The sequence below is a fragment of the Solanum lycopersicum genome, chromosome 8 (genome assembly GCF_036512215.1).
Source record: "Solanum lycopersicum chromosome 8, SLM_r2.1".
Lineage (NCBI taxonomy): Eukaryota > Viridiplantae > Streptophyta > Magnoliopsida > Solanales > Solanaceae > Solanum > Solanum lycopersicum.
In genome coordinates, this window is record NC_090807.1 from 67,962,625 (window position 1) to 67,981,260 (window position 18,636).

Below are 18,636 nucleotides of genomic sequence, written 5' to 3' on the forward strand. Positions count from 1 at the left end.
GGGAGAGACTGCTCTTCCCGTTAATGGGTAGTTTTTTCATGGTACTGTAAAGGAAAATCAATAGGGTGGTAGCTTTTTCATGGTACTCAAAAGCAAATAAAAAAGGATTAGGTGGAGATGCGGGGTATCGATCCCCGTACCTCTCGCATGCTAAGCAAGCGCTCTACCATCTGAGCTACATCCCCTAGTTGTGTGTGTTGTAACAACACAACAAAATCCAAACTCTCAAGTCATGTTTAGTTAGCAAATAGAAACAATTAGTACTAAAAAGAGAATTGCTGGCTATGGGGTTCGAACCCATGCGTCTTCCCTCATAAACAATTATTATCAGACATCTACTACATTCATTTCATGAGTTCTGGGTCTCTTATCAATTTCTACTACAGTCAAAACATTCATACAATGGGAGAAAATCTATATTAAATATATCGTGAGAAAATCTCGCCATAAATAAAATTCTCTAAACGATCATATTGTGGATTCTATTAATATTGATAGAATGTGATAGAATCGTTAATTCGTTTTGATGATAGACAAAAAGCGCAAAGAACAGTAGAAAATGTACGCAGCGAAAGAAGTCCAAGATCAGTAAAATAGAGTTATTTGTCAAAGTCAAAATAATATATTAAAGGTACAAGTCAATATAAATAAGGAAAACCTTAAATATATTATTAAGGAAGGAAGTTGTGTATAATAAGGATTCTAATTTAAAAAAGAATCCTTGTTTAAACATAACTCTCTTACCTTATTAGTAGGGATTGTACAAGGCAAAAACTCTATAAGAAGCACACGAGACAGAGAAAACATCCACGACTTCACGCAGAGAACAAGAGGGAATTAATCATCAAACTGAGGTCTTCAAGATTGATTGCCACGGACAAAACATTCTTGAGTTAGAAGGTTTTATCGCGAAGAACTATTGGTCTTTTTTTTGTTCTTAATTGTAGTTTACAGTTTATTGTGCAAAGGGTGGGTTTGGCTCTTTGTAGGGTTGAGTGTTAGTAAGAGTTGTAACAAAAGGTGGGTTTGGCCTTTTGGTGAGATTGATTGGAGTCAATCGAGGGAATAGTAGAGATAAGACTTTTGATTATTGAGTTGTAATCACAAAATCTTATAGTTGAATTAATAAAACGAGGTTTTTCCTTCCTTGAGTGAGGAAGGTTTTTAATTTGTGTTTCTATTCTGTCTTTACTTAAAAACAACTTACACGAACGGTTCGTGTTCTGAGGTAAGGTTTCTACAAATATGAAAAGATGGGTCCCCAATTTAAAACATTTCCTCTAAAAAAAAGAATAAACTAAAAATAAAGAGAAATTAAAGATTTATGGTGATACTCCAGACTTTTTTTTAAAATAAAACTTAAAATATAATGGGAATAAACCCTAACAAAATTAACCTGTGATGGACGTGTTACAATAATTTCAGAACTTGTACTAAAGAGTAAAGATCAATGTCCCCTTCCTACCTAATGGAAGGTAAAAGGTTGTTCAAGAAAATGAATTAAGATTTTGTTTAAGAGATCGGCGAGGATGGGTTAAGATGTTTTGTCATCATAATTTTATTAGTCCCTCCGTTTAAAAAAGAATGACCTCCTTTTTTTTTAGTCTGTTTTAAAAAGAATCATAATCTCTTTCTTTTTTTGGTAATATTTTACTTTCAACTTTTCATGTGACATATTTAAAGTCACAAAATTAATGGACAATTTAGTATATTTGATATGATTTTAATTTAAGACTATACGATTTAAAAGTTCTTTTTATTTTCTTAAATTCCCGTGAAAGAGAGAAAGTACGTTTGCAAATTAGTATGTTAAAGTTACTATGGAAGATGAAACAAGTGTTTACTATAATTGGTCTCTGAAATGAGTCTGTCTTTAATTAAAAATGAAGCACGGGGCTACATTTCTTTAACTACTTGGAATAGTATAGTTATAACAAGTCCAAAAAAATTAATTTTAGTGGGTGGACATTTTCCTGTTAATTCAGGTTTTTAGTTGACAAATAAGATAATCAGCCACATGGAAGATCATTCTTACAAAGCCAGTACTGTATAAGATTGGTGATCACTTTTGACCTTTTCTATTAATTCATATATAACTACTTTTGTTAAAATTATAAGGTCGTGTATTGTATGTTCAAAATAGTAAAGGTACCGTAAAATAATCAAAGTAGGCACATGCTAACCTAAATGTAAACCAGAATTGTTTAGAAAAACTTGTGTGAGGGTATAGATAGATAGATGAGAAAAGCATGTGAGAGAGATAAAGATTTTAGAGACTTGTGTATGTTTTTCTTAGTAATAAAATTGGTCACATGCATGAATATTATTATGAATGTAGAGGTTAGTTATGCCAGCCAAAATCTTTTTTTTTTCCCCAAAGTGTTGTTGAACAAAGTCTCGTGACAGGAAAATTACAAAACTAAAACGCCAAAACAACACTCTTTTCTGACAAAGTATCCATTTTGGTTCATGAGGCTACATGTTTTAGTCAGTATGTTTTCATTCGAAAATGCGGTCGCAGATACCGAATGGAAGTTTAAAAGATGGCTTGTCCTTTTTATATGGGGTAGAGATTATCAAAAAGATTTAATCTCGCTAACTAAATTGGGAGGTTGAGTTTTGGTAATCAAAACAAGTTTCAACCAGTGTGATTTGTGAGTTTTGCTAAGTCACATTTTTATCGTCGCCGTGAATTGTGGTATAGTATAATATATATTCAAAGTGAAGAGAGAAAATGTGTTTTTTAATCACGAGATTGAACAGTCTTTTTCTTGTCCTTATTGACTTTATGTCAAAGCAGATAAGTCTCTTTTTAACTCAATAAATTCGTCTTGTTTGTCGCAGTTGATCCCGTGAATTGAACTATCTACTTATTATTTATATTTTTTTAAAAAAAAAAATAGTTTTCTAATAGACCAACGAACTCTTCAACTACCAACGACTACTCTATATAAACAGGTATAAAACTTACAAGCATAAGCTGAGAAATGGCTCATGCTCATGCTAATAAGGCTTCTTTAAACATGCTCATGCTATGCTTCACCTTACTTAATCTCTCTCATAATTTTGCCTTTGCCTTCACTTCTCAAGACTACTCTAATGCTCTTGACAAATCCATTCGTTTCTTTGAGGGACAGAGATCCGGAAAATTGCCTGCGAATCAACGCCTTAAGTGGAGGGCTGATTCTGGCTTATCTGATGGTTCCGGTTACCATGTAATTCTCAAATATATACTACAAAGTTGTAGTGTAATTTAATCATTGTAAGACTAACTCTGTTCTTTGTTTTTGTTAGGTTGATCTAGTAGGAGGATATTATGATGCAGGGGACAATGTTAAGTTTGGATTGCCAATGGCTTTCACCACAACTCTACTAGCATGGAGTGTCATCGAATTTGGGAGCTCCATGCATAGCCAACTTAACAATGCAAAAGCAGCCATTCGTTGGAGTAGCGATTATCTTCTTAAAGCAGCCACAGCTAGCCCCGACACGTTATACGTTCAAGTAGGAGACCCCAACCAAGATCACAGGTGTTGGGAGAGACCTGAGGACATGGATACGCCTCGCAACGTGTACAAAGTGTCCCCTCAAAATCCAGGTTCTGATGTTGCTGCTGAGACTGCTGCTGCATTGGCTGCTGCCTCTATTGTGTTCAAAGATTCTGACCCTTCTTATTCCTCGTCATTATTGCGTACTGCACAAAAGGTAATTCATATATTATACATTTTGTATTTTGTGCTATATACATATATATTTATGTTTGCAATATTATATTGCAGGTGTTTGCTTTTGCAGACAAGTATAGAGGTTCCTATAGTGACAGTCTCAGTTCAGTGGTCTGCCCATTTTACTGCTCTTATTCTGGTTACAATGTAAGACTTAATTTTAGAGTGAATAAACACTAGTTAAATTTCATACTAAATACATTATGAAATTTTATTCAGGATGAACTTCTATGGGGAGCATCATGGCTTCATAGAGCTTCACAAGACTCTTCTTATCTTGCTTATATCCAATCCAATGGTCAAACTATGGGTGCTAATGATGATGACTACTCCTTCAGTTGGGATGACAAGAGACCTGGAACCAAAATTATACTATCAAAGGTTCCTTTTTTTTTTCTTTTTTTTTCCCCTTCAACTTTAATTTTTTCTCTTCTTATCTTCCCCCTGCTTTACATAGGACTTTTTGGAGAAGAGTAGTCAAGAATTCCAAGCATACAAAGTTCACTCAGACAACTATATCTGCTCATTGATTCCAGGCTCACCTAGCTTTCAAGCTCAGTATACCCCAGGTCGGTACATAAATTGAAATAGTGAAACTATAATATATATGTATCAATGGATCCATATGTGTGTACAGGAGGACTTTTATACAAAGGAAGTGGAAGTAATCTCCAATACGTGACATCTTCATCGTTTCTCCTATTAACCTATGCCAAATACTTGAGGTCAAATGGAGGGGATGTGTCATGTGGGAGTTCAAGATTTCCTGCAGAGAGGCTCGTTGAGCTTGCAAAGAAACAAGTGGACTACATATTAGGAGATAATCCAGCAAAAATATCGTACATGGTTGGTTTTGGAGACAAGTATCCACTTCGCGTGCACCATAGAGGTTCATCTCTACCATCAGTGCATGCACATCCTGGTCACATTGGCTGCAATGATGGATTCCAGTCTTTGAATTCGGGGTCGCCGAATCCAAACGTTCTCATTGGAGCCATCGTGGGTGGTCCTGATAGTAGAGATAACTTTGAAGATGACAGGAACAATTATCAGCAATCGGAGCCTGCTACATACATTAATGCTCCACTAGTTGGGGCCCTTGCTTTCTTATCCGCACCAAATTAAAGTAGTAGTGGATGGAGTCACATAATTTATTAACTAAAGTAAGTGTTGTAGCAGAAGATGAGGATCAAGAAATCAGTATGGTCCCGTGGTAGCTCAACATAATTGTAAAATGAAGGTTACACATTTAGGTCCTTCTATGCATGTAAGCAAGAGGAATTCCTTGGTGGTTTCCTAGGAATGTTAAGACCCTTGGTATGAATTTCCAGACTTATTATTCACATATTCCAAATTGAATACTCAGCCAGCAATTACAATGAATTTCTTGTAGAATCATAAATCAGTAAGTAACTAAGAGGCAACACTCGAAAAATGAAACATTTATCTTGGGAAAATGAATATAATCTGCTCTATTAGAATCACTTACGCATGCTTTAAGTTGCCAACTATCAAAGTTGAATTTGGATTATTTTCTTGTTCAATTCAACTCATAGGACTTGTTCCTGTACGACATGTAACTCTATTTTTCTTGAGCACATGAACAGAACTTAAATCTTATCCTTGTTTCAATTAGTTTAACTGTTAAATCAACACCAAAGTTTTCAATACCACTGGAAGATGACCATGATAAACTCAATGGATAATGATTGATGATTTGAGAATCACTTGATAGTTGTTGTTTAACTATCGCTTTCATATTTATAAGCACTGATGGAAGTCTATTACACATAGCTTCAAATGTAATGTAGATGGCCGTCCTGCTTAGAATTATGTCAGTGTTACACATTAAAATATGAAAATTGACCTCTTATTTTGTTGTAACACTACTACTTTTGTGGAGATGAACAATGAATTGCTTTAGGGAACATATCCTAATCCCTTACAGTAGAGAGTTCTCAATGGATGTTACAAAGTGAGTGTGCCCAATCTTCTTTGTTATTTATAGCCTTGTTCATTTTTGTCCACTTCATTCTGTTAACATTTGATCATAGATATCATATCTAGGTACATTTTTGGGTTATAATTACTTAATACTTTAGTATAGGAAGAAAAGACATAATCACTCATTTTTCTTCAATCTAATTAGGCACCAATTGTTGCTACTGCAGTTCTTTAGTGGTCCATTAATCAACTCCACCATGTGCATTATATTATGATCAGTATTCCTTTTGGACAATAAATTATGGCGTTGCAGAGAATACATCCAGCAAGTTTATTGCCCAAGTATTGGTGTGATAGAGCCAAGTGCTAATGAAGGAAGACGACAGAATGAAGAGAAAACACAAAGGGAGACCATCCATGTGGAACAATTTGTACTATCATAAAACAACTATTTGGACCCCTCACTCACTATAACCATATGTCTTTACCTTTTTCTTGCTAAAAGCTCTATAGGACAGAGCATCCTTAGTTGGATTAGACAAAATTACCCTACATCAAAGTCGATGTTATGTATGTCGAATGAATGAGAAATCATTTTCTGTATGTATGTTAAATGTTAACTTTATTTCATGTATATTACTAGTACTTATTAAATTTTGAGCATAATCATGACTTCACCACTTCCTTACATGCCCACTTGACCAAGATAAAATTGCTCATGTATCCATCTCACCTCCTTTTGTCATAAAAAAATAACACTAGTTGGTAAGACTAGATCATTATTAATACATTGTAGTTTTTTAATTTGTTATGTACAGGAATTGAAAATTGTTAATGATTGTAACAGTATGGTATCCTATGGTTCTTGGGATATGCAGTGTTTTTCTAATTAAGATGAGAAACATCACAACCAAATTCCATGTGAAAAGCTATATTGTAAAATGTTGAAGAAGACATAAAATGGAGGAGGGCACCTAACATCTTTTTCTACTTTTTGCAATTTCAGTAGCTGGAAGGACACAACATTATGTCCCTACTCCTATTTATTACTTGCTTACTTAAAAGCAAAAGCAAGAAAGTTAACCCAAAAAGCAACTATTGCTAGCAAAGGTGTTTTATTATAAATAAAAGCAAGAAACTCCCCCACCCGAATTGGAACAAGATGAGAAGGCAAGAAAATAATAAGTCTATTGGCATCTTAGAGGATCACATTATCCCTCCTTGTATATGTCCAACCTGGAAACTATACGAAAACCCTTTCTATAATTCACTAAATAATCCTCTTCCACAGCACAAGATTCATCGACTCAATCTCCCGATATCTGCTAGGAAAATTGCATCATCCTTTTGGGATCTCACCTTTATGGACTGTGAGGTTGCTGAATTGAAGGCCAAGGTAGAAGATGAGCGCAAGGCGCGTAAGAAGTTGGAGACCGTGAACAAGAAGATTGCTAGAGAGCTGTGTGAAGAGAAAAAAGGGAGACAAGCGTTGGAGCGTGTATGCAAACAACTTGCCAATCATATCTCGTTGGATAAAGCAGAGATAGATGGGTTGAGGAAAGACATGGAAGAGGAGAGGAAAATGGTGCGGGTGGCTGAGGTTATGAGGGAGGAAAGAGTTCAAATGAAGCTGACAGAGGCTAAATATTTATTGGAAGACAAGTTGTTGGAACTGGAAAGGTTAAAAACAGAGCAATCCAAGTCTTGTAATTTTCACGATGGAAGAAACCATTCCAAAGAAGCTGAAAATCCACACATCAAACGAGGGATCAAAGGATTTGTGGAATTCCCAAAGGTTGTGAGAGCTATTAGTTCCAAAAGCAGACATTGGAGCACAAAGTTGGAGTGCCAAAAGGCTCGATTATTACTCAAACAAAAGTCTCCTCCTATCCCATCCAATGCTCTTCTAACAACCTCATAATAACATACTACTATTACTCGATCCAAAATTTTCTTCTTCCTTCTGTTACGCCTACAGAATCTATTTTCTATTCGTCAGTTTTTTTGTGTATAATTCTCTGTAACTTTATCATCTTACCACTTGGAAATTGTATGATTATCGTTACAACTCATACATACATACATACTGCAATGATAGAGCATAGGACAGACACCTAATCATTCCATGTATTGGATAAAAACGTACAACACTACTGTCATTGTTAGTTTCATCATTAAACAAACAAAAGATAGAAGCACCCACACGCATCATGATTTAGTTACTGCAATTTAGAAATACTTATCAACCTACACTTCTATTGGGACCAAAATATGTGACCATCAGCTTCTCAATCTTATTTTTCATTACAATTTATAGTTACACTCTAACCTAACATTATGAACTCGAAACCAATTTGATCCTTATTGGGCCGGGTCTCCTAAACTTGTGTGTTTGGGCCTTTTATATTTGGGCTCGTATTCTGCCTAACCACTCCAAGCTTTATCGTTATTTTGAGAATTTGTATCTGGACGGACATGTGTATATATCCCATATTATATAGTTGCATAATATAAGTCTATAGTTATAAATTTAGTTGTACACATAAAAAAAAAAAATTTTGATTGTAATATAAATTGGAAGACATGTATAAGATATGAAAAAGAAGAAAAAGAATACCCACAAATATCAAACTAAAAGCATAATACGAATATGTATTTCTAATGAGTTTAACCTCGCAATAATCCATGCAATTCATTGAGAAACTTTCAATTCATACATCAACATTCAACCGTATATAGTATATTAAAGAAAAAACTTGAAATACATAACAACAATTATATCTTTATTTTTGAAAACACTATAAAGTAAAATTTTCTTTTTGCATTATAATATGGATGGCACACAACTTCTATTAAATAAAGGAAAGACAGAATTAGGAAAAAAGGTATCAATAAATTAAAATGAAAATGTAAAATTGTAATAAGAGAAAGAGAACAAAAAATCAGTAGAATGTATTTACCTAACCATGAAGAAGGAAGTATGTTTGAGTAAAAGAAGAGTAATGCAAAAGTGTGAGTTGATATATGGAGGAATTTGACAAATATAATAATCTGCATTGAATAATAAAAAGTCAACCCTTCAATTTTTGCAAAATTTTTACAACTACAAGCTCAAGATAACATAAATTTATTAATTTAATAAATAACATACATCGTACGTAATCATAACTTTTTAAATTATGAGATTTATAATCATGATTAAAAGCAATATTAATGTTCTCATTTATCAAGAACATAATAATTTAATTATCAAAGGGATTATGTGGTTAAAATATTTATATTTGATTAAATAATTAATTAAATTATATATAATAGAATGACAATTTAACTTCAATATGTTTCGAATTTTAGTTATTACTTCCTTCTTTTTTTCACTTTATTTGGTATTTAAAAAACAAAAATCAAAATACTTAAATTTTTTTTTTGAATTATTTAATACTATACATTATAATGATGTATAATACATTTCATTCTTGGTATATGAAATCAACAAACACATAATATATATCTATATTTCATTTTGATTATTGATATTAGATGTAAAAAATTATTCTTGTTGATTTGTTTTAACTATCTCATTAAAAATATATTGTTATTTTGTGAGTATTTTATTGATTAGTGTTCATTAATTCAACCATGTAAATTGAATATGAAAAAAGTATTTAAGAGATTTCACGTATTGCTTCTCATTTTTCGTAATAGTTGGTTACTTTTTTATCGCCTTATCCAACCAAATCAAATCAAATTGATTGTCATTTATTCAAAAATTGAAATTGAAAAACGCAAAATCAAGTGGAAGAAAATTTAAAATGAAATTGTAAAGTGAAAGACCAGCAGATTAAGGTAACCTAATTAACCAACCAAGAATGCTAAACAACAATATCGTTAAAAAAATTGAAACTTGTGAAGATATTAGCATATACGATAAATGGTTGAAGAGATCACATTTGAAATATTAAATACGTAATCAAAGTTAGCATCCACTTGGTATGGTATTATCCTATTTACCTATATATAATTTTATAATTACCATTTTATTTTCGTTTACAAGTGCAACACCAGTACTATGATCTATAGGTATTCAATTTCTGTTTGTCTATTAGCTAAGTTTTGTATCCACTTAAACTACTTTTTTCTTTCTTGATCTTATGAATTTGTAATATTACCAGTAATGGCATTCGATTTCAATACTATAATACAGATTTAATTAGAGAAAACTAATAGTGTACTACAATTCAAACACAATCTGAATTATGACATTTTAATCATTAGACCATTGCAATTTGCAATATGAAATGCAATAACTCAAAGACGAAGGGACTTAAAATGCAATAACACAAAATGTTGAGGTGGACATATGTTGGTCCCCGCCTCATCTAAGGGCTCACTTGTACCTCAAAAATAACGTTTCCCAATACTATAACAAAAAGCATACTATTGATTACACTACATCAATTTATTTTGAATCATCGCAATTTCCTTTTTATATGGTCAATTTATAAGAAATTTAATTAGTATGTTGGATATGCAAAAAGTTAAAATTTAAAATATTTATAAGTTATTTTTTAAAAATTTAATTTTTTTTAAAAAAATATCAAATTAAAACAATTAATTAAACTTTCTTTCTCTCCAACTACTCTCTTTATTTTACTCCGTTGACTCTTTTACTACTTGTACTTTACACTAATGTCATGTCTAATCTTTTCTTTTTTTAACCCTTCCTCTCTTTGGTCAATCAATCGTCGGTTTACACCCATTATTTGTCTTATTAATTAATAATTAAATATAATTTTTTTTTATTAGATATACTATGATAATATATTAAAATTTATATCATTACAAATTAATAATTAATGTATATTTAAATAATTAATTTTTGATTAAACTTTCAACAATTGGGATGGAGCTGGTCAATATTAAAAATTTGTAATGGAAATAGTAAAAAGGTACAAATGTTTTTAGGACAGAGGGGATGTCTTTAATTCTGTACAAGGCTTTATTAACAATTGCGTCCCAAACAGTCCGTAGTTGGAGCAATAACTATGTAGGTTAGGCCACTCCCAAATTGATAATCTGTTTCATGTGATTTTCTATTTGCAACTAAAAATCTTGTTCTGGGATTAGAATTAATGCATTAACCTCCACATGCGAACAACGTCCACTCTCGTCCATCCCAATAAAAGACTACTCTAATTTGAATTACTTGCTACGAATATTTAAAATTAATTAGTCAATTAAATAACTAACCACTTATTTCAGTTCTATTCTTAATAATTACTCCATACTTAATGATAGTATTGTAGTAGTTTAATTAAAAAATTATATAGATTTTTAATATTCTTGATATAGTAAAGTTATATTTGTAAAATTTCTTTCACTATGAAATGGCGGCAACTTAAGCCAATCTAACAAATCTTGAACCGCCTCTGTAATCTGGGAAAACAAAACAGTAGTTTTTCAGCTTTGGCTCTATCTAAGTAGCCTTTACACATTTTGTTGTTTGGAATTGGGTTGGGGCAAAGAGAAAATATATGGAAAAGGGAGAAAACACTGAGCTTCTGGATTTGAAGATGAAGACCAGTGAAGTTTCGTACCCTAATAAAAGGACCATGTTCATGGCGCCTTCTTCTCATCCCTACTTTTTGAAAGAGACTGCTGATGATGGAGGAAGCGGCGGTAGTGGGCCCGAAAAATATGTGGGGAGCGATGTTGTGAGCTCAGGGGCGTCAAACACTTGTGCTAGTACGGTTTTCAAAACCCCCAACTTTTAGCCTGTTTTTCTTTTTTATTTTTGAAGATGTGGGTTGTTTTGCAGGAAAAGTTCCTTTTACAGCCTCCCAATTGCAGGAGTTCCAAAGACAGTTCATAATATGCAAGTACATAATGGCATCTATGCCTGTTCCGCCCCACCTACTCCTTCCTTTGCCATCTCCACCTCAATCTAACAGTAAAAAATCCCTTTCTTTTAAAAAAATTTAGTCATAGAGTATTTTTTATTTTTTTTGGTCTAAATTTTGTTAGTTATGTATGTGTAGTGGATTTGAAGTTCTCAAGTGGGTCGGATCCAGAACCATGGAGGTGTAAGAGAACAGATGGGAAGAAATGGAGATGCTCAAGAGATGTAGCTCCGGATCAGAAATATTGTGAGCGACATGCCCACAAAAGCAAACCCCGTTCAAGAAAGCCTGTGGAAATTCACACCAATCCTTCTCCAAAATCTAACAACAGACACTCTTTTCAGTTTCCGACTGTGCAGCCTTCCAATGACCAAACCAGGTGGGCAATTTTCAAGTTTCATCTTATCTGCGTGTGTGGGTCTTTTGTTCCTATAAATAAATTGGTTCTCTCTGCGTTTATATATGAAAGGTGTATTGAGTGGTTAGGGAGAGGAGACACATGTGGAACCATCCCTGTCGATGATAATTGTAACAAGCAACTCATGCAGTCAATAGGATTCAACACAAGAAATTCACCTGCATTTCAAGTGCAACATGAACCCAAATTATATCCAATGAACTTTAATCAGTACATGTGTAATAGCAGCAGTGACCAGGCATTGGCAAGTCAGTTAAAGAATGAACACTGTAACAACTCGATAATTGCCTCGTTACAGGGCAGGGGAACAACTAGCAATGCTTGGCCAAAAGATGGTATTAGCAGCAATGGCTCTTTTACTTCGCTAACACTTTCCATGTCTGGTTGGAATGGGGGAATGGATGATGATAACAAACATGCACAAGCGGGCATTCGGATGTTGGATTCTGAGAGAAGTGGCGATGAGGTTTTGAGGTCCCAGTGGCTTAACCCTGTTTCTTGGATGAGTTCAACAGCACCTGGAGGGCCATTGGGTGAAGCGTTGTGTCTTGGAAATGCCTCTAGTTTACGTTCACCTCATGGCTATAGCAATAGCTCTGCAACCAGCAGCTGCAGCTTTGATTCCTGCGAGAACGGTAGTCACGGACTCGACTTCATCGGGTGATCATGCAGTCTTGGCAGCTTGTAAAATGGTGAAGTCCATCTTAGTTTTATGTTTTTTTTTTCACTTGGTTGCTGTTCGTTAGCTACTATATCTATATCTACATCTATATATGCACCACACAATGTCAGTGATTATTGGAGCGGTTTTCTCCAATATTCTTGAACCCAATCTACTCTATATGACTACGTATCTATTGATCATGATTTATTGTTATTGTAATTGTACATTGTTAAACTTTGGTTTTATTTTTTGACCGACTATTCCTGTTTTTTCATGAAAATGACTATTCCTGTCACAATGCTTTTAACAGGAAAACTGGAATGCATTTATTTTCATTTGTCAGCAATCCGTCCCCGAGTTATTGCTCTGTGTGTTTGTGGCTTCTTTGCTAGTGAGTAGTGAGTGACCCATGAATATTTTACATGAGTCGAGGAACTTGAGGCATAAATTCTGATAAACGTAGCTTTGGGCTTCCATAATAGCCCATCTGGACCTAATATATTAGTTGGGTTGTAATAGTTTGTTTGTTTTTTGGGATGAATTGTTACATTTCAGCAAACATGTTGAGAGAAACCCAAATTCATCTCCTATACTTGCCAATAGCCACCAACAGAGGTTCATACTTATCAATATATCTCTGTCTTACGCTGCACATCCCAATGCTGCCTTTACGTCTTACGCATCAAAGCAATTTCACACTCATTTTATTTAAAGCCAAGTCATTTCATTTCTCACTAAATGATATACTTCGATGATATACGGTACTGGTACCTCAATTTTGTAGATTCCTTTGTGAGTCCAAAATTAGTCCAAATCAAATAGATGATTTACAATTAGACACTAATGCTAAGCTTTTGATGAAGAAATCCTATACTAGGGTTATCTAATTGAGGAACTTCCACGTATAGCCATTTAAAAATAGTCTAGTTACGCTTTATAGTCATAGTTTATTAATTATGATTTGTAGTAGCTACACCCAAATGTTATAGAGAGGAGAGTGGCGAGCAAGATTGGGAGAGGGAGGAGAGAGGGCAAAGAGTGGTAGAGAAGTGATTCGTATATGTATATCAGTTAGATAATTGTATACTATACATATGCATCTATATACTCTAACGAACAAGATTGGGAGAGGGAGAAAAGATGCGAGCGAGAGAGGAAAATAGTTTGTATATTACGGGTACATTTGTATAATTTAGTAATATATAGTCTGGAATTATACAAATATGATAAAAACATAAAAAATGAATATATGAACTTTAAACAATTACACAAAGTATATTATACAAATTACATTATATAAATTATATTATACGAAATTTGAAAACTACACGTTTACACAAACTTAAAAAGTTATACATAAAAAGATTGAATTTATATGTTGACAAAACTGAAAAATCAAAAGAAATTATCGTCATATACAAATAAAAACTATCGTATACAAATACGAATAAAATGAAGGATTATTAGTTTCGAATCATACAAATGTGACGAATTATACAAGCGTGGCTTGAAGTTATTCCACGTAATTAATGGTTAATGTAAGTCGTAAGTGGTAATTATAACAAATTATAGCTATGATGAGTAATATAAGTTTGGATTTGAATAGCGAAGTAATGTGAAAAGTGAGTTGAATTATGTCTATACTAACTCAATTTAATTTTGCGCAGGAAGAGTATCTCACTCAACATTTAAAGTTGTCCCTTTCTACAGTCATGTAGTTCAATTATGTCTATACTTCAATTTTAAACATTGTTTCTTCCTACTAATTTTCTTCACTTTTCCAGTCGGGCCTCACAACAATATTCTCCGCATTAGCATATCTGGTAAAAGAAAACATTGCCTCACTCTGTTTTAGGTTAATTTAAGTAGTAGTTAGTATTAGTTTGGATTTGAAATGTGATTATAATTCCTAGGTGCATAATGAATCCACTAGAGAAAATGAAGAAAAGAAATACACATCAGGGCTGACAGCATTCACCTAGCACCCTGATTTTTCCTGGCTAGGACACACAGGATGGCTTTGGTTAATTCCAGTAATCTTTCTCATCTTAACCATCTCCTTAAATCAGTAGTTGAACAAGGAGAAATTTCTCCACCAAGGCTGTCCGTGTAACATGATTGTTGTTCCATCCCAACATACGCAGCTTGAAGACTTTTGAAGCTAGGACTTCTCAAGTTCTGACTGTAGCCATACCCAGTGTATGGCTCAGGAATAGGGTAAGACAGCCGTTTTTTCACCGCTCCAACTCTTTCTCTTTCTGGTGTGGAAGGTCTTTGTTTAGGTGTGCTTTGTGAACGAATCCGAGCTTTTGCTGACTCAGTGGCAGCCATATAGTTAGGAACTGATGCATCATTTCCTGAAGTACTATACCGGGACATTATACTGTTTGAACGGCTCGTTGAGCGTAGGCATGGAGTGTTTGCAGTTGATTGGCTTTTACGTGGGCTTGTTGAGCGCATTTGAAGAGGTTTTGGTTGACAAGGGGGTGGGGTGGCTGGTGGTTGAATTGCCGAGTAATTGTAATGTGATGATCTCTGGTGATGGGGAGAATTAGCAGTATAATGAGGACTACTAGCCTGTCTGTGAAGTGGGCTAGAGTGTTGTGATCTTCGAGCATTTGGAACCATGTTACAATATGGCTTAGCCGTGTCCATCTCAACAGTCTTTATAGAGTCTCTTCTGTCAAATGAACCTCTGTTCCATTGCTTTGATGACATCCACTCGTCTAGCCAATTCGCTGTCTCTTCTAATTCCCTTTCATTTCTTTCTTCACTACAAACAATATCCATCTCATCCAATTCCTTGATTTTCGAATGTGTAAAAGACGGTGTATTTCAGTTGATGTAACATGATAATTAATTAAAGGGATACAGAAATTAAAGTTGAACCTGTTGAGTAAAAGCATGAGCAAGGGATTTTTCCCGCTTGAAGGAGGCTTCTTTTCTGGCTTGTAACATTGATTCCAGCTCTACAAGTGATCTCGGACAATCGTCTGCAATTGAGCTTCCATCTCTAGACTGCACGGAGTACAAAAAATTTACTAGTGTTAGAGACAGAGAGCGGCTAGTGAGTGCTGTTTATGACACAGTAGTAACTAAGGAGCGGAAAGTAGAACTCACTCTGGAATTCCTATCTCGGATGTCACGAAGATATTTAGAGTCCCATAAATTCGTTGTTTCAGCAAACATGGACCTGCGGCCTCCATCGTGTGAAAGGCGAGCACGTTGTTCACGAACCCGAGCCTGCACCCTAAGCAGAGCTTGCATACATTTGAGTGTCATCTTAGCTTGCTTCCGGACATTTTGACCCCTTATTAATGCTTGAAGCTTCACTATCCCCTTCAATGCAATTAGTGCCCTCCTTGCCTGCAATTGCAATATCTATCTGTAAATATATTTAACACTCTCGTGATCAATTGAAAATGGTCCCAAATCTAAAGCTATCTACTTTCTTCTTTCTAAATTACTCCCAAAACATTGTCCATTTTATACCAAGTTAAATAGCACCGACACATCTACGTAACTTGTATCTTAACAATCTTGTCAGTAACACTAATTAAATGGTCAAATAAGATTGGGTTACCAGATATCCTCTGAATGCTGTTTGGATGAGCACAGCAGCATTATTTGAAGGTGAATACTTGTTAGATCGTGTCAACCTTATGATCTCAAGTGCTGCTTGATCCGTGGCCACAGCAGCTTCAGGTGCAATTGCATGCTTTGGATCAACCATTGCCTTCCCTTCACTTTGTGACTGTTTTCTGAATAACCACCTTCTCTTGTCTCTTTTCTGTACAAGTTACTCCAATTAAATATTTTGGTAGACAGCATACCGGTGTAGTAAAAAGAAATGCAGGATTACCTTTTCTTCATCTTCGTCTAGTTGATGCTCTATTTTTGCCTTTTTGTCGCAGCTGTTATCTTTAGTTGGTGACCTGAAAGCCCTCTTTACAGCACTCAACCATGAAGTAGCACCCTTTTTCTTTCCCATTGAGAGGTAGAAATTGCTTTGGTTAAAGCGACATATATAGATAGAAGAAGAGAGAGTGGTGGGCAAAAGCCTTTAGCTCCTGAAACAATAAATAAAGGGAGGGAGAGAAATGACTGATGTCTCAAGTGTGCGTATTTATTTTATCCGTGCAGCATCTATTCAAAGTGTAGGTGTTTTATATTTGCATTGGCATTGCCAACACTAGTGGTGTGGTGGGGCTAAGTGTCAGCAGAGCTTTTCACCAATCAGACATTAAAATGAGTGAAGCTGCCTTAAAATAACCCCCCTCTTCTTTTTTAAACCAAGTGAAGTAATTGCTGGCTGCAACATAAGAATCCAAAGTTCTTAAATTATTAGTGATAGAATGTGTCTTTTTTTCTACCGAGCGACTGACCATCCCTCATGGCTTCACGTGTTATCTGCATCTCAGAGTTCAATTTTTATCTGCAAACAATTATTTCATGCACACTCTACAATTACTTGTAAAGTAGTAGGAATATTTCTCTTCTTAGTGCTTTCTGGTGGTTGTATTAATGTTTACACCAAATTAAATGAGGTTATGTAGTAATCATAGGATTCTATATAAACATTTATTAGTTTTGATTGTAAATATAAGATATTTATATTTAAGAAAAAGATGTATTTTGTGTGAATGAAATAAAGAAAGTACAAGTACAAATTGATAAAGGCGTGTGCATGTGGTTATGGTAAGTGTGTAAGAGAGAGAGTCAATTATTTTTTCCCTCGAAGACTGCCCAATGTAATGTGGTTAAACGAAAAGGAATCCATTTTTATTTTTTATTTTTTGGGTAAAAGGGATTTAGGATAGTGCCTTCTTTAATCCCATTGACCGGTCAAACTTGTTCTATTCTCTCATCTTCTTTCCCCCTCTCTTTGATTCTATCTATTGCCACCCATTGCTTTAAAAAACTAAAAGTATTTACTCCCCTTTTTAAATGATAAAAACTATGTCTTCGTCATGTTTTCTGCTAACTTTCATCCTATCTACGCCTTTTAAATTGTGTTTTATTCGTATGTTAATTGGTTATATTAAATTGTTTTTTTTTCATTGTACAAATAGTTTTCAAGAAAGTATGCAAAAAAATTTAAACTTAAACACTCCAACGGGTATGGAGGTGACCTTTTTGTTTACTACCTCAACTCTAGTATTTGTGTTGGGGTTTAACTATACTAATATTCGCACTAAGAAGTCCTCTCCAATTATATATACTAATAACAAGTGAATGCTTATATATATATATACATAATGATAGAAAGTAGTGGTGGTAGTAATTAATTAAGGGGTGTGATTCCGACCTGTAAGTGGAACTAGGCACATAAAGTTTATATGTACATTGGGGTTTGGTAGGAAAATAAAAGCTTTTTTTCTGCTCTTGAGGGATGTGAAATGGCACGTGAAGAAGATAGACGTTGCCCATAAACGTTCCAATTCAGTTAACTATTTGGGGATATATGATCAGAGCTTTTAATTATTTATAATAATAAAACAATAAAGTAGAAATGCACTTGCCATCTTCCTTCTAATGTTATCCCAAGTAACAGTAGAAGTAAACATTGTAACATGCTTATCTGATCACAATGATTGGGGAAAACTTCTTCCTTTCCTTTTGTAACACATTTGCAGTCATCTCAATCTTTACACCTACAATAGTTTGATCAAACTATTAGTAGTAAAACTCACATAACATACATACCTTATTCAGCTTTTAAATTAAAAGTATATAACTTGCTAAATTTATGTCTACTGAGCGTGCGTTGTGTTGCCTTGGAATTAAAAGATCAAACAAAACATTCATCCGTTGTGCTTTTCAGCTTTCTGTCTAAACGTGCACTAACAAAAAAAAATTATTAGACCGCATGAATCGATATTGCCATTACTGGGTTGATTTATATCTTAAGATTGTTGGACTCGTACATGCATCAATATGAAAATTGTCTATAAAGTTCATGCCTATCAAGTTTGTTTTATTTAATTT

At 34.2% G+C, this 18,636-nt stretch overlaps 4 protein-coding genes and 1 non-coding gene across 6 annotated transcripts; 3 read left to right on the forward strand and 2 right to left on the reverse strand.

The window, feature by feature from the left end:
• Positions 1-112: 112 nt before the first annotated feature.
• TRNAA-AGC (transfer RNA alanine (anticodon AGC)) lies at positions 113-185 on the reverse strand. Its single transcript has one exon. It is a non-coding gene; the product is annotated as a tRNA-Ala (tRNA).
• Positions 186-2,977: 2,792 nt separating this feature from the next.
• On the forward strand, positions 2,978-5,064 carry cel5 (endo-1,4-beta-glucanase). The gene is made up of 6 exons (NM_001247161.2): positions 2,978-3,215; positions 3,295-3,705; positions 3,780-3,872; positions 3,945-4,106; positions 4,183-4,294; positions 4,363-5,064. Exons 1-6 carry the CDS (start codon positions 2,988-2,990, stop codon positions 4,848-4,850), a joined length of 1,494 nt encoding a protein of 497 aa, NP_001234090.2. The 5' UTR covers positions 2,978-2,987; the 3' UTR covers positions 4,851-5,064.
• A 1,421-nt stretch (positions 5,065-6,485) lies between these two features.
• On the forward strand, positions 6,486-7,741 carry LOC101262444 (protein BRANCHLESS TRICHOME). The gene has a single exon (XM_004245404.5). It carries the CDS (start codon positions 6,832-6,834, stop codon positions 7,588-7,590), a length of 759 nt encoding a protein of 252 aa, XP_004245452.1. The 5' UTR covers positions 6,486-6,831; the 3' UTR covers positions 7,591-7,741.
• Positions 7,742-10,977: 3,236 nt separating this feature from the next.
• On the forward strand, positions 10,978-13,227 carry LOC101249846 (growth-regulating factor 8-like). Of its 2 annotated transcripts, XM_069288652.1 has the most exons (5): positions 10,978-11,411; positions 11,485-11,616; positions 11,705-11,945; positions 12,036-12,676; positions 12,959-13,227. In XM_069288652.1, exons 1-4 carry the CDS (start codon positions 11,201-11,203, stop codon positions 12,646-12,648), a joined length of 1,197 nt encoding a protein of 398 aa, XP_069144753.1. In that variant the 5' UTR covers positions 10,978-11,200; the 3' UTR covers positions 12,649-12,676; positions 12,959-13,227. The 2 variants fall into 2 exon arrangements, with proteins under 2 accessions (XP_069144753.1, XP_004246083.1); XM_004246035.5 differs by lacking the exon at positions 12,959-13,227 and having other exon boundaries at positions 12,036-12,851.
• Positions 13,228-14,497: 1,270 nt separating this feature from the next.
• LOC101262139 (IQ domain-containing calmodulin-binding protein SUN24) lies at positions 14,498-17,233 on the reverse strand. The gene is made up of 5 exons (XM_004245403.5): positions 16,511-17,233; positions 16,232-16,438; positions 15,769-16,014; positions 15,538-15,666; positions 14,498-15,450 (listed from the first exon to the last, which is right to left on the reverse strand). The coding sequence occupies exons 1-5, from the start codon at positions 16,637-16,639 to the stop codon at positions 14,692-14,694; spliced, it is 1,470 nt and encodes a 489-aa protein (XP_004245451.1). The 5' UTR covers positions 16,640-17,233; the 3' UTR covers positions 14,498-14,691.
• Positions 17,234-18,636: the final 1,403 nt, after the last annotated feature.